The sequence below is a fragment of the Lepidothrix coronata genome, unplaced genomic scaffold (assembly GCF_001604755.1).
Source record: "Lepidothrix coronata isolate B3197 unplaced genomic scaffold, Lepidothrix_coronata-1.0 Scaffold113, whole genome shotgun sequence".
In the NCBI taxonomy this organism is placed as follows: Eukaryota; Metazoa; Chordata; class Aves; order Passeriformes; family Pipridae; genus Lepidothrix; species Lepidothrix coronata.
This window is the reverse complement of record NW_016690293.1, coordinates 2,326,491-2,341,879: the sequence shown is the minus strand read 5'-3', so window position 1 is coordinate 2,341,879 and position 15,389 is coordinate 2,326,491. Positions and strand designations below refer to the sequence as shown.

Here is a 15,389-nt window from a genome sequence, read left to right as displayed (position 1 = left end):
GTAAAGTGATCTTGCATAAAAATGCACAAATGGCTAATTGTTCAAAATAAATTTAAAACATTTAAGCACATATAAACATAAACTGTTTTAATGCTTCAAACCACTAAATGATTGAACATATGATGAAAAACAGAGGGGGAACAGGTAGAAAAGGAACTGGGTAAGAATCAGGAAAAACTATATAAGTAGTTCATTTTACCAGCCATGTGAACAATCCCAAAGATCTTCCAGTGTTCACTGACCAAATCTTTCCTGCTGTGCAAATAAAAAAAAAATTTAGCTAAACTAAGCTTTTCGGAGAATTAAACTAATTGAGAACAACAAGTCTTCCTGATGAAGTGGCGTTTCCATGGACCGCTGCAAGGAGAAAAACTTACTTGAGGAAGCCGTCAGACCTCACCAGTCCTCTTCCCACCTGCCTATTACCTGGAGCGGGTCAAGAGAAGCAGGAAGCTGCCCTTCACTGTGGTTCTCTTCTCTCCATGCTTATGAACTGTAAAATATAAGTACAAGTCTTCTGGGCTTCACTAAATTAATTTTCCAAAGAGTTCTTCTGTGGCTTTAACAGACAGTGGAGTGAGTATCGACTGAATAGGCTCAAACTCTTGACTTTCAAAGAAAAACTGAAGACCTGTGATAAGATTATTTTATAAAGATATCTAACCCTAAAAGAGGTTTGTCATATTTGCTGTGGCTGAAGAGCACAGTAAAAATTTGCATCACTGATAGCTTCAGAAGTACTGGTAGATGACAATTACCATTTATTTGCAGCATAGTAATACAGATTAGTGTCTCAGTGTGCAGAATGCAAATTACATTCACCATAATTAAAAAAAAAGTAAAAAGCAGCAACTGTACTGATCTACTTTTGTTAACTTTTTGAAAAAGATAAATTATTTTAACAAAACCCAAGTTCATCATTGCTCTCATATACATGAGACTGGAGAAAAGGAATGTTTGAAGGAAGACTTTCCTTTGATCAAGAGGAATCGAGTTAGAGAATGCCTAGGCAAACTTGACATTCACAAGTCCATGGGCCCTGATGGGATGCATCCACAGGTGCTGAAAGAGCTGGTGGACACTATTGAGGCTGCACAAAATGATCTTTGGAAGGCTGTGGTGATCAGGAGAGGTGCCTAAGGACTAAGAGAAAGTAAATGTCAGCCCAGTCTTCTAAAAGGGTGAGAAGGAGGACCCAGGGAACTATGGGCCAGTCGGCCTCACTTCAGTCCCTGGAAAGGGGATGGAGGCCTTCTCTAAGCACATGGAAGACAGGAAGGGGATCAGTAGTCAGCATGGATTCGCTAAAGGAAAATTATGCTTGACCAATCTGATTGCCTTCTACGATGAAACAACTACCTGGATGGGCAGAGTAGATACTGTCTGCTTTAACTTCAGCAATACAACTGTTGACTCTCACAACATCCTTGTAGGCAAACTCAGGAAGCATGGACTGGATGAGTGGAGAGTGAGGTGGACTGAGAACTGGCGGAATGGCAGATCTCAGAGAGCTGTAATCAGTGGCACAGGGTCTACTTGGAAGCCTGTCACCAGTGGTGTGCCCCAAGGTTCAATACTGGGCCCAGCATCGTTTAACTTATTCATCAATGGCTTGGATGAAGGGGTAAATGCCTCCTCAGCAAGTTGCTGACAACACAGAGCTGGGAGGAGTGGCTGATACCTCAAGGGCTCTGCAGCCCTTCAGTAGGACGACAGGTTGAAGAGATGGGCAGAGAAGAACCATCTGAAATCTAACAAAGGTAAATGCAGAGTCCTGCATGTGGGGAAGAGTAACCCCATGCACCTGGACAGGCTGGAGACCGACCTCCCATAAAGCAGCTCTGTGGAGAAGGACCTGGCAGGTGAGCCAGCAGTGTGCCCTGGTGGCTAGTGGTATCCTGGGGAGCATCAGGAAGAGTAATCCTGTGCCATCTACTCTGGAATGGCACTGCTTGAGCAGGGAGGTTGGACCCAATGACCCACTGTGGCCCCTTTCAACCTTAACCATTCTGTGATTGCTGTGATTATGTACCATCAAGCCATTTTTTACCTATTCACCTGTTACATAAAAAACATTTGCCATGGCTGTTGTCCTGAAATGTATGTGCTTATTGAATGTATTCATTATGTCACAGGTATTTATAAAAACAGGAATATAATAAAAGTACAACCCACAATATCTGCTGCTTAGTCACACAGAGTCTCTACTGTTCTGTCAGTGATGCTCGATGCCACTAAGCAGCAGATATTTCTGCGACAATTAAATTTAGGAAAGCTATACCTTTCTACTGATAAAGATATACTTGCCAGAATGATAAATGCTTGTAAATGATTTTACAATTAGGATATATATTTTAATGTCTATATATACATTTAGGAGGAAGCAATTACTGTAAAAATGTGTGTGGGTTACGATATTGTAAAAGTGAATTTGTCCACAGATTTTGCTTTAATAATGTTTCTTGTGACAGCCTAACAGGCACAGTGAGGTACTTTTCCTCTACAATCATTTTTGTGCACAAAGAAAAAATTTAAATGTTGAAATTAAATAAATTCAAAATTTTAAAATTCAGGTGCTTGGTTTCCTCTTGGCTTAGTCTCCTAAGGAAAACAAACATACTCAACGTAGTTATCTGTTTTTCATTCCCTGACATGAATTTTGAACTCAATAGGCCGTTTCAATCTAAAGGGAAAAGGTCTACAAAACATTAAAAATCTTAGAGTTTTCTTTAAATTTGGAAATTGGAGAGAGAGAAAAAAGTTCCTATTAATATTTCAACCAAGAAAAGTTTTAAGATCATTCTTAATTAGACATCAAAAATTCTCATAAAAAGAGACAGCTGAAACAAAGCTCTCAAAATTTGTTTCTAATACATGTCCGGTACACACAAGACAATCAAGGAATCGGATGTAGCCAGCATGTGTTTAGGAAGGGTCCTACCTGACCAACCTGATCTCCTTTTATGACCAGGTGACCCACTTGGTGGAGGAGGGCAAGGCTGTAGATATAGTCTATGTGGATTTAAGCAAAGCCTTTGACATCATCTCCCATATTACTCTTGGAAAGGTTGGCAGCCCATGGCTTTGACATGGCCGGGCCCAGAGAGTGGTGGTGAATGGTGCTGCATGCAGTTGGTGGCCAGTCACAAGTGGTGTCCCCCAGGGATCAGTACTGGACTCAGTCCTGTTTAACATCTTTATTGATGACCTTGATGAGGGGATTGAGTCTACCATTAGCAAATTCAAGGATGACACCAAGTTGGAGGGGAGTGTCAATCTGCTAGAGGGTAGAGAAGCTCTGCAAAGGGATCTGGACAGGCTGGATCGATGGACCAAATCCAACAGTATGAGGCTCAACAAGACCAAGTTCTAGGGCCTACACTTTGGCTCAATAACTCCAGGCAGCTCTACAGCCTTGGGGAAGAGTGGCTGTAAAGCTGCCCAGTGGAAAAGGACCCGTGGATGCTGGTCAACAGAGGCTGAAAGTGAGCCAGCAGTGTGCCCAGGTAGCCAAGAAGGCCAATGGCATCCTGGCCTGTATCAGTAATAGTGTGGCCAGTAGGATTATGGAAGTGATTCTTAGCCTGTATTCGGCACTGGTTAGGCCACACTTCGAGTGTTGTGTCCAGTTCTGGGCCCCTCAATTCAGGAAGGACATTGAGGTGCTGAAGCAGGTCCAGAGAAGGGCAATGAAGATGGTGGTCTGGAGCGCATGTCCTGTTATGAGTGGCTGAGGGAGCTGGGGTTGTTTTAGCCTGGAGAAGAAGAGGTTCAGGGGTGACCTTATTACTCTCTACAACTACCTGAAGGGAGGTTGTGGTCAGGTGTGTGTGTTGGCCCTTTCTCCTAGATACCAGCCAAAGGACAAGAGGATATATTCTTAAGCTGCACCAGGGGAGGTTTAGTTTGAACATTAGAAAGAAATTCTTCACAGAAAAGGTGATTAGGTATTGGAATGGTCTGCCTAGGAAGGTGGTAGAGTCACCGTCCCTGGAGATGTTTAAAGAAAGACTGGACATGGCACTCATTGCCATGGTCTAGTTGACATGGTAGTGATCGGTCACAGGTTGGACTTGGTGATCTCAGAGGTCTCTTCCAACCTAATTGATTCTACAATTCTGTGATTCTATGTACACAGTCTCATTGTGAAATATTTCATTTAGTGGTCTTACCCGCAACTTTTTGCAGTTATTTTTCTTTTGTTTTGCTTCAGAATACAATCATAAGATAACAAATGCTTAGATGTTTATCTAGCCATATATAGGGCTTGAAAATCTGCTGTGAGTAGGATGTTTCCCCGAGAAAGTGCCATCAGCTTCTGCCAAATCTAAAAAATACATTTCTAGTCCTTCTGGTTTAAATGAAAGTTTTCCAATGCTCTCTGAACAGCCAGAAGGGAAGCAGAAGACGACTAGTACACAAATACCTGTCTGACCCACAACTTTTAAAGGAACCAACACATACAAAAAGCAGAGAAGGAAGAAAGCTCTTTTTCTTTCCACCAGCTATTGAAATATGATTTCTTATATATACAGGAACGCTTAAAGGTGGCGCATTCAGCCACAGTTACCCGGCTAAATCCAGCATCTCTTCTGTTTTTAGCAGTCAGGGTACTATTCTATTATCAGACTACTTCTTATGAATAATATTACCTCAAAATTAGTTTTAATTAAATAGAACTAGTCCTCTGATTACTAGGTACTCCTTAAAGTGCTTCTGGACGCACAGGTGAGATTGGCTAGAGATCTCTGAAGTTACTGTAAGTGAAATAACTCAAATTTTTCAACATCTTGGTCATGTGAAACTATACAAGCACTAGGTATTATGGCCAGTACTTGAGAGCTTTTATGTCACAAGAACATCTGTTCTTCTTTGCAGGGGTGACATCCAAAGGTCTTTGGGACTCTGCACTATTCTATCATCTTAATAGATGATGCTGATGCACTCTGTAAGAACTTGTGAGAAAGCAATTGCTACCTCAGACTGTTACAATCAGCATACTGGGGAAATCTGTTTTTATTACCATATGTGACACTAGGCAAGTCCCTAACCCTGTCTCACCTGAATGAGGGTAAAAGCAATAGCAGAGTCTACCTTCAGAGAAATTGGCAAGAGAAATAGTTTAGATTACACACCCTCAGCAGCTACACAGCAGGGAGCAGCACAACTCCCTTGCAAGTTTATTTAACATATGCAGGAATAAATCTGCTCCTCTAAATCTGGCAGCTGCTGTAACTGTTAAGCTAACTTTAACAGCAACTCCAAATACTTAATTCAATTTACTTAAAATTTTACTACTGCTATCTAACAGGCAGTGTATTAGGACTAAGAAAGAAAAATAAAAATCCAGGTCTATGAGTGTTTATACTTATGCCCTTTCTAGTCCTACACAGAAAGTTTCACATGTTTCTGCTGTTTGAGAGAGAACAGGGATAAATCGTTCCAATTCTGTCACGTTTTACCAAGTGCACTCAGCACACTGGGGTATTGCCCACTTTCCCCATACCCCAATTAACAAAACTCTTTACAAAATCTTTTACACCGTAATACGGAGTCAAGAGAGTATATACATTACTTCTGACTAGTAAAGAAAATTCAGAAATATACTGAAGTTTGGGTGCCTCTGAGGAAGAAAACTGCACATATATCAAGTAATAATACTCTGTTTCTTTTGATCTTCTCAAGAGTTGTAGGCTGTTAGCATGAAATAAAGGTATGTGTGGCCAGAGAAATTTGCCTCATACAGCATTTTTTAATGAATCAATAATGATAAATGGGAAAATGTTTTGTAGCCCTGACCACCAGCAACTTACTTACGCATTATGCCCCGGTATGTACCTCCAAGCCCTCAGCACAGTGCTTTTCCAGGCTCATCATTAGGTCAAATTAAAGACCATTGGATTCACTTGTATTCTTACCACTGTATAAGCAAAAGTATCCTCTAGCCTTTTATACACTTTTTTTACACATATTTTTCTACTTTTCCAGATAACGGATTCTTACAATGCCTTAATATATTTGTTACACAACTGTTTTATATTGGTGCCCAGTTCTAGTATCAGCACATCTTAATTGCCAAGTTTTCCCAGTGAAACAACGCAATAATAAATTTACAGTAACTACAAGTAATTTCAGATTTCCACTTGCCTTGAAGCTTCTCAATATATCTCATTTCAGAGACAGATCAGAGAAAGAAAAGTTGATAAAAGAGCCAAAGTAAGCATCAGTCAAAATGCCACAAAGATTTGTGCAGTCCTACCAAAGCTTTCCATGTCTTTCTTAACTGTACAAGACAAAGCAATAGATCTGGAGTTTTAACAAGTCCTTTTACCTAAACAGAACTAGTGCTCATACATGGCAATGTTTTTCAGAGTATTGCTTTCCATTTCCTGTTTGTTGGGGGTTTTGTTTTTGTTGGTTCGATTTTTTTTTGCAATGAAAGTTACTTCAAAAGATTTGTCTTGAGTGTTAACCCTTATTAATGTTCTCATCCAGAGTACTACAAAAGATATCACACACCACAGTGGAACTTTCCTAGAAGTTGGTAGTTTTAATCCCATGCACATACATGTGGGGAAAAAGTAAAAAGGAAAATTAAAAAAGGCTGTTGAGAAAATCTAGGTGAGAATTTATAATAAGTTAACAATAAATCAGGTAGCAGCCCATGTCCATTTCTACAGAAAACAAAAATACTTACTTTAAAGGAGCAAATTATATATAACTGTTTAAATCCACAAAGGTCCTTGATTAATGAGTATGAATAAATTGTTAACACATTCTGTGAGCCACATACTAACTGTTCACAAGCTGCAACCTGTTTAAGGCTACTGAAATGTGATGGGGGGAAATCCCAACCACCCACACCTTTTTTGTCCAGACAAATCATCCAAAAAGAAATTAATAAAGCTCGGTGCTTTCATAAGACTTCGCATCTTCAAAGAACCAAGTGCACATTTAGCTAATCAATTAATTCCCCTGTCTTGAATCCAAAGTGAATTGGAGGGATGGAGGCCAAATCATCAAAGTTCAGGCAAGCCTGATGAGCTTCATGCCACGGGGGCTGGCTGTAGCCCCGGCAGCAGCAGGTCCAGCGCTCCTCTGCTTTATGGGGCGCCGCCCCTGCCACAGCTGAGTCCATCCAAGCTGTAACTCATGGAGGGGTATCTGAAAGTCACTTCAGCGCTCCCTGCTTGAATAGTGTTCACTTGGAAGCTCTGGTAGAGAGGATTCACCTTCTAGGTGCTCTTTCTGCTCTAAGCCAGGACCAACCGAAGGCTCTTAAACAAAAATGCAACCAGCTACCTCGGTGAGGGGAAGCAAGAGGTTCACTGCCTTGGCTAGGGTCATTGCAAAGCAGTTGCCACCTTTGGTGAGCCAGCTCCACTCCAGCTGCCCGGGGTGCCCGGCCAGCCCCACCGCTGTCCCGGACACGGCGGCTGCAGGACCTCGCCGGCGCCCCAGACGGCTCCCAAGGCCGCCTCAGGGCACTGAACGGCTGGTGGAGCCTCCAAGTTTTGGCCACTGAAACGTGACACGGAGGCGAGGGGGGTATCACCACGCGGAAGAGGCAGGACCTTCCTGCCCAAAACTGCTGGAGTTGACGAGGCGAAGGTGCACACGACACCTCCCTGCCTCCCTCGGAGTTTATTCCCCCCAGCTCGCTCTCTCACTGCCGTGCCCACCGGGTTTGAAGAGCCCGGGCTCGCTCTCACCAAGGCGGGCCGGGGAGGCGGCCCCACCGCCGCCGCCGCACACAAAGCGACCGCCCGCCACCACCGGCTGCTGCGAGCGACGCCCAGTCCCCGCCTCAACCTGCAGCCTATGAGCGAGGAGGTACCGCCCCGAACGGCGGCGGGACCGGGACCGTACCAGCGCCCGCTGTCGCCCATCGCCGAGGGAAGCGCCGTGCTCCCGTCCCGTGCCGCCGCGTCCCGTCCCGTCCCGTCCTGCCCCGTCCCGTCCCGCGGCCCCGCGCCGCGGGGAAGGAAGCGCGAGAGCGGTGGGTGCCGCCGCCGGGGGGATGCGCGGGGGCGCCGGGAGCGCCGGGAGCGCCGCCGTTCGCGCCGTTCGTCCGCAAGGTGTCGCCGTCGGCAGCGGAACGCGGGCGGTTCCCGCCGTATCCCGATCCCGGTCCGGGTGCCGGTGCGGACACGGGAGCGCTGAGCGCGGGGTTGGCCGGGCCCGTCCGCCCGCCCCCCTGCCCGGGTCCGGCCCCGACAGCGCGCCCGCGGCAGCGGCGGCGTGAGAGCCCCGCTCGCCTGCGGGGAGGCGGTCGCTGCAGGGCAAGTGCTACTGATCATGTTCAGAGCCCCGAGTTGGAGTGGCTCTCTCGCCCAGCCACTTCCCTCAGCCCCGACTTGTTTATTTATTTTCAACTGCCCCGGGTGTTTGTGCTCGAGGTCGCAGCGGCGGGTGCCGGGGGGACACCGCTCCGGAGGCGACGTTTTCCCCGAGCTCGGGGCCGGGGGGGAGAGGGGAGTATAGAGTACCCAAGGGACTGGGGGGGCTCAGCAGGGCCGGCCCTGGGACATCCGAGCGCCCTCCCGGAGGATAAAGAGCGAACGGGGCTTTTGGCGCCAAACGCGCGGTCCCGCCCTGCGCGCGTGGAGGGGGGGCAGGGCCGTCGCTCCCGCCTTTCTCCCCCTGTTTCCTAGCTCTCTTTCCTGAGTGTGTCAGGGTTTTTACCGATTTTTTTTTATTGCCTTTTGGGGGGGGTTAATAATATCCAGCAGCTTCAAAGCGAGGCAGTGACAGTCATCTGTCTGCGAGCAGAGGGTGGATGCGGAGGCCGGGGCGGCCGCGGGGGCCGGCGGGCGGGCGCGGAAAGTGCCACAGACACCATCAGCTGCCTTTTTTTTTCTCTCCCCTTCCCCCCGCCACTCCTCCCCCTCACACACCCACCACCATCACCAAGGAGGTAAGAAGAGGAAGCTGCAGGCTCTGGGCTGCAGGACAAAACCCCAGTCAAATAAATCCAATTCTCTATCGCGTTTGAGTTGCCGAGAGGAGGATGGGGCGGGAAGGGGAGCGCAGGGGCAGAGCGGAGCGTGAATGGGGTTCTCACTGAGCAGAAGGAAATCCTGGAGGATATTTGTGTTTTGGTTTGGAGCTGTCGCATTGAGATCGCCAGTGTTTTGTAGGTGCCTCTTTACTGCTTTGCATTTTAAACGGTTTAATGTATTTCCCTAGTAGAAAAATGCACAGTCCTGGAGGCGCTTAGGGGGCGGGGCGGGAGCGCAGCTGAGCCGAGCCGGGCGCGTTTCTCGGCGTTTCATCATAAGGCTTTTCAAGGATTTTTTCTTCCCCCTCTTTTGGTCTCCGTTTCAGCGTCAGCTGTTGTGAACCCAGCAGAACGATTTCCTTTCGCGGTACCTTTACCAAACTGAATGGAAACGCTGACTGGCTTCTTTGGACTTTAAGCCGTTTTTTGTTTTTTGTTGTTGGGATTTTTTGTGTGTGTGTGTGGTTTTTTTAATGTCTGATGCAACGGAGCTCTCGGCAGAGGAATGGGGCAGTGGTTGAATGGCCGCGGGTAGTGAGTGGGGGTCTGGCCGAGGTAAGGGCAGCACCGTACATTCCCCGGAGTGAGAGCTGGAGAGCTGGTGTGTTTGCGGGAGGTTTGAGTGCATGAAGTGGCAAAATGAGCAGAGTTGTTGTCCTTGCAACCTCGCTGTTGCAGGAAAAAGGGGGAGAAAAACTTCCCGTGCCTTCTTGGCAAATCAGGAGGCTTTGTTGGTGGCGCCGGGGTGGTTTTAATGCATTTTGTGCGTGAGATTATTACATAAGGTTGATAATTTCTGTTGCTGCTGGATTTCCCCTCCTCTCCCCCCTCCCCCCGTGGTTTGTGTGCGGATTTCGCTGGCTCGCTTTGAGTGAGTGAACTGGCGATTTGCGAAGTTGCAAAGAGCCCCTCCGCCCCCTTTTTTGCATCCTTCTCCTCTCCCCTTTGCACTGCTCCGCAGATGACAAAAGGAGTAAACTTCCTCTACTTTTGCTGGCATATTAAGAAGCCTTTCTGGAGAGATTACGGTATCAAAGCCATGCATTTGTCTGTAGTTACTCTGCAGTTTTGAGCATTTGAAGCGGTTTGGGGAGAGCAGGCGAGGGCTATGAGCACAGGCTGGGTTTGTGTCCCCGCGGAGCGGCGGGGCAGGCTCTGTACGAGGGAGCACTACCTGAGCGCTTTGCTTTCAATATCTTGAGTCGGGAGGAAAGGTGTGAGATGCATTTTTTTCCTCAACTTGCTGAAGGCTCCCTCTGCCTTGCTATTGATGGTGGGATTATTATTTTTTTTCCCTTCCGTTAGGAGGGAGTCACGGTCTTGGCTGCTTCTTAATTCGTATTTTAATTGTGGTTTTTTTGTTTTTTTTTTTTTTTTTTTTTTGGTTTAGTTTCAGGTCTTGGAAGAACCTCTTTTCTTCTTCCTCTTGGTGGAAATACCCATAAAACCTGTCTTTGAAACCATTGCCCGACCCAGGGATCAGCAAAAAGAGACCCGTAATGCCAGGAATGGTCAGTAAAAACCCAGATCTCGAGTTCGACTCTTTGCAGCCCTGTTTCTATCCAGACGAAGATGATTTTTATTTGTGCGGGCCGGACTCCGCTCCCCCCGGCGAGGACATCTGGAAAAAGTTTGAGCTACTGCCCACCCCTCCCCTGTCTCCCAGCCGGGCCGGGCTCCAGGAGCACCCTCCGGGGTGGGGCCCGGTGGCATGGGGAGGGGCGGCCCTGGGGGTCTGCCGCCCCACCGATCCCCTGGACTGGGCGTCCGAGCTACTCCTGCTGCCCCCCGAGGCCGACCTGTGGGGCGGCGCGGACGGAGGGGACTTCGAGACGGGGCCCGGCATGACCAACAATCTCAACTCCATCATCATCCAGGACTGCATGTGGAGCGGCTTCTCCGCCCGCGAGAAGCTGGAGCGGGCGGTCAGCGAGAAGCTGCAGAGCAAGGCGCCCGCCGCCGCCGCCCCGCCGCCACCCCCGGGGCCCGCGGGCGGCCCCGCCGCCGGGAGCGGCCGCGCGGACCTGGGCGGCGCCGTGCCCGAGTGCGTAGACCCGGCCGTGGTGTTCCCCTTCCCCGTCAACAAGCGGGAGGCGCCGGCGGCGGCCCCGGCGGGCGGTGGGGCTCCGCGGGGCGGCCGCTCGCCGCGCCCCGCCGGGGACAGCCGGGCCAGCAGCAGCAGCTCCGGGGACGACACGCTCAGCGACTCGGGTAAGCGCTCCATCACCGGACGGTGGGGAGGCGGGGGGGAGGCTCCGGGCCCCCGCCAGCTGCCCCGCGGCGGGAGGGGGCGGCTGCGCCCCGATGGCGGCCCCCGGCGGGGCGGGGCGGCCGGCAGGCGGCAGCAGGGGCGGCCCAGCGCCGGGGCCCCCGCGGGGGCGGCGGACACGGCCCGGGGGCAGCGCCCGCCAGCCCCTTGTGCTGTGCAGGCAGGTCTGGGGGGCGGCGGGGCTGAAGCGTCACTGGGGAGCCGGCCCGCCCCGGGGGAGCTGCGTGGTGCCGGGGAGCCCCGGGCTCCCTCACCGTGTCCTGCCCCCCGTGGGGCGGAGGGGGCGGTGCGCGCCGCCACTGCCACCCTGGGCACGGGGTTTAAGGGGGTGACCGTGTGCGTGTGCCCTCAGGCGCGACCTGGAAAGACTGGAGCCGGGCTAGTGACCCCTTAGAGCAGCGCTTGTACTGACAGAGCCCAAAATGCCCAAAACGTCCCCTGTCCGTGCACGCAGAGGAGTCCACTTGCACTGAAACGCGGTTCGGCTTGTGTGGATGAGCTGGTCCCTATGACCACAACCACAAACTTGGTGATCCGTCCCGGGTTTCAGAGCCTGCTGTCCCTTTAATGTCTGGTTTGACAGCTTTGGGTGAGGAAGCACTTCCAACAGCTGTCTTCTTGGCAGTGCACCAAGCGCCGGCTTAAAGGGTCCCCGGCTGGAACAGCTTCACCTTCTGCCTCAGAACAAACCCAGCGATTGTTTCGTTTTCCGGCTGCTTTTCTACCAAGCAGAGGCTGTGTTGTGGCTCTGTGCTTGACTTTTGTGTCGCAGCTCGACGATTCCATTCAAAATACATACATTCTGCCTAAAAATTCTTTTCTGCCTCTGTGATTATGTGGGTGGTAACCCTGCTTTGATTAAAAATCAGACGTGTTTAAAAAAACCCACCTCATTAAACTTAAAAAGTTTTCAGAAATCACTATTCTTTGCTCATTTCGTGTGCATTACATTACTTTTACAGATCTCTATCTGACTACATATGGTGGGCACACCCTGGTTTTGCCATCAGTTATTTTATTACTGTTTTTACTGGATATATTTTGTCAATAAATACATCTAGATTCATACTTGGTCAGAGTACTTTCAGCCAGAATAACATCTAATTTATTTTCCATTTTTTATTACCAGAAGATGATGAAGATGAGGAGGAAGAGGATGAAGAAGAAGAAATAGATGTTGTTACAGTGGAGAAAAGACGCTCCTCCACCAACAAGGCTGTTACCACCCTTACTATTACAGTGCGTACTAAAAATACTACTTTTCCATCAGTCACGACACAGCAGAATGGACTGATTTTAAAGCGTTGCGCACCAATTCACCAGCAGCATAATTATGCCGCTCCTTCTCCATACATGGAACCTGAAGAAGCTCCACCGCAGAAAAAGTTAAAAACCGAGGTGCCCCGTCCAGTGAAACCCATGATCCAACCAAAGCCTAAGAGTTCAAGTCCTCGAAACTCTGATTCAGAGGATAGTGAACGTCGACGCAACCATAACATCCTGGAGCGTCAACGACGTAATGATCTACGGTCAAGTTTCCTCACACTAAGGGACCATATTCCAGAACTGGTTAAAAATGAGAAAGCTGTGAAAGTTGTGATCTTGAAAAAAGCCACTGAATATGTTCATTCTCTTCAGGAAGAGGAGCAAAAATTATTGCTAGAAAAGGAAAAATTGCAAGCCAGACAACAACAATTGCTAAAGAAAATAGAATACAAGAGGACTTGCTAAACTTTTTTTTGTTTTGGTTTTTTTTTTTTTTTTTTTGGCTGACCAGGACAGTCATTGCCACTTTGCACATTTTTGATTCTTTTAAAAAAAATTGTGTTTTTTGACGTTAAGAATGTTGGTTTTAATTTCAATCCAGTCCCTGAAGTAATCGACAAACTATATTATCCGGGTACGGAGCAAATGGATGTTCTTGCAAGGAGTTTATTGCAAGACTACCAAACAACAAAGAACTGCCTTTGTTTTTCTTCTTAAGAACTGTAGATGGTGGGGATTTTTTTTGTTTAATTGTTGTGAGCATTTGGAGCTGCTGATGACATCTAGTTGAGTTTTAAAATGTTCATTTCTAAGTTTTATGGTGCTTATGTTCTAACAGATGTTACTTTAGGGGTTGGCATTTTGTACCCCTGTGGGAATTTCTGTAAATACCATCTACACACTTGCCTTTTGTACATGTCTTGGGTTATGAGAGGTGGCTTTTGCTGCCAGTATTAGACTGGAAGTTCATACCTAAGTACTGTAATACCTCAATGTTTGAGGAGCATGTTTTTGTATACAAATATATTGTTAATCTCTGTTATGTACTGTACTAATTCTTACATTGCCTGTATACTTTAGTATGATGCTGATACATAACTAAATTTGATACTTATATTTTCGTATGAAAATGAGTTGTGAAAGTTTTGAGTAGATATTACTTTATCACTTTTTTGAACTAAGAAACTTTTGTAAAGAAATTTACTATATATGCCTTTTCCTAGCCTGTTTCTTCCAGTTAATGTATTTGTTAATGTTTGGTGCATAGAACTGGGTAACTGCAAAGTTCTGTGTTTGATTTCTTCCAACGATGTACATTTAGTGCTGCGTCTTATAGCACTTTGAAATACCTCATGTTTATGAAAATAAATAGCAATTACATGATGTGCCATTTACTATTTTTCTTTTAAATAAAATCTTTAACTTTGCGATGTTGATTAAATACAAAAACATGGTCCTGTATCCTGGACATTTCAACTTGGCAAACCACAGGTGATGCTTTACGAAAAGTCAGCTAGGCAGGACATTTCCATTTTTGGTTAAAATCAATTGTAATAAGAACAATTTTCCTGTTATTTCATACTTGTGATGTCAGGATCATCCAAGGGGACCAGATATCACAGGTAATGGAATGACTTACAAAGACTTCTGGAATACCCACTGTAACCAGAGAATTGGGAGGGATCAGAAACAACAGGGCTAGCATGCTTCTGATAAGGGGCTGGCCTCATTGTGGCACACAGGTGGATGAGTATATGATGGAGGTACACTTGCCAAAGCACAGAAAGTGAAATATTGGTAGTAAAAGATTTTCCTTGGTTTCTATTCTTTGCATTACAAAAGGTTTGAAGCTGTCCCATCATTGCATGGAGGAATTAATGTTCCTGTTGGTAGCTAAAGATCCTGTTTGTTACTACTTGTGTTAAGTCAGTAAAATTAAAAATCCCAAGGAAGATACAGAGCCATGAAGTGTGTGTCAAATGAACATGAAACTTGGCAGGTGGTTGTCTCAAGAGGTGGCACTTGGTGTGACAGGAGCAAGATGTGAAAGTCCATGTTTGGTCATTGGGTTAAACACCATGGGACCAAGGAGTTGCCTGTACAGGTATTTGTGACATTGTCTTTCCTCACTCTGACTCTGAAAAAGAAGGTATGAATTAATGACCCAATGGCCAGTAAGTCCCTTGAGGATCCACTTGCAAGAAACTAGTCTGGGACATCTGCCCCTACTTGAGCCACAAAGGAAGTTGCTTGGTGATGGAGGTACAGAAATCTCAGGTTTGCTATGAGGGAACAGTAAGTGCAGTGTGGGGGCAAAATCACCGCAGTAATGGGTGTGCCATATGTCCATCCCTATAGTTTGTTACGTATTCATAAACCTCTGTGTTCTTGGGCCCCAGCCAGTTTCTGTACCATGACCATTGGGGACTGTACTTATAGTTCAGTCCAGTAAATCCAGACCTTCAACAGGCAAAAATTGGTGTGACACTGGATTCAGTTAGGCCTACACAAGTTTATGGCATTTGAAGAACTGGCCTGAATAGACTTGAGATCTAAATTCAGACTTGACCACAGTCATTCCATATATAAAATCTTTATTTTCATTCCCTTGATGTGTACTTTATCATGCTGCTTCCACTTTCCCAGTACAGTGAAAAAAAACAATAAAAGACAGCCTAAGCAGAGACAATTGGTGTGGACAATCACAGGGTACATTTATTTGTACTAGCTAAACCAATTTTCAAACCCCATTTTATTAACCAACTGTGCTACTGTTTTCAAACAAGGTATAAGTCACATGCATCGTCTTGAAGAAGGAAAGCTTCCCTTCCCTTCCCTTCCCTTCCCTTCCCT

At 47.0% G+C, this 15,389-nt stretch overlaps 1 protein-coding gene across 6 annotated transcripts; it reads left to right on the top strand.

Moving 5' to 3' along the window:
* Positions 1–7,876: 7,876 nt before the first annotated feature.
* MYCN (v-myc avian myelocytomatosis viral oncogene neuroblastoma derived homolog) lies at positions 7,877–13,919 on the top strand. 6 transcript variants are annotated; one of them, XM_017824837.1, is made up of 3 exons: positions 7,877–7,999; positions 10,392–11,212; positions 12,400–13,919. In XM_017824837.1, the coding sequence occupies exons 2-3, from the start codon at positions 10,501–10,503 to the stop codon at positions 12,999–13,001; spliced, it is 1,314 nt and encodes a 437-aa protein (XP_017680326.1). In that variant the 5' UTR covers positions 7,877–7,999; positions 10,392–10,500; the 3' UTR covers positions 13,002–13,919. The 6 variants fall into 6 exon arrangements, with proteins under 6 accessions (XP_017680326.1, XP_017680324.1, XP_017680325.1 ...); XM_017824835.1 differs by lacking the exon at positions 7,877–7,999 and adding an exon at positions 8,524–8,917; XM_017824836.1 differs by lacking the exon at positions 7,877–7,999 and adding an exon at positions 8,965–9,136.
* Positions 13,920–15,389: the final 1,470 nt, after the last annotated feature.

What these genes read in the sequence shown, in the direction of transcription:
- MYCN (XM_017824837.1), top strand. Translation starts at nt 10,501, where the DNA reads ATGCCAGGAATGGTCAGTAAAAACCCAGATCTCGAGTTCGACTCTTTG. An exon ending in CGACACGCTCAGCGACTCGG is followed by an intron (nt 11,213 to 12,399) that starts GTAAGCGCTCCA and finishes TTTTATTACCAG; the next exon opens with AAGATGATGAAGATGAGGAG.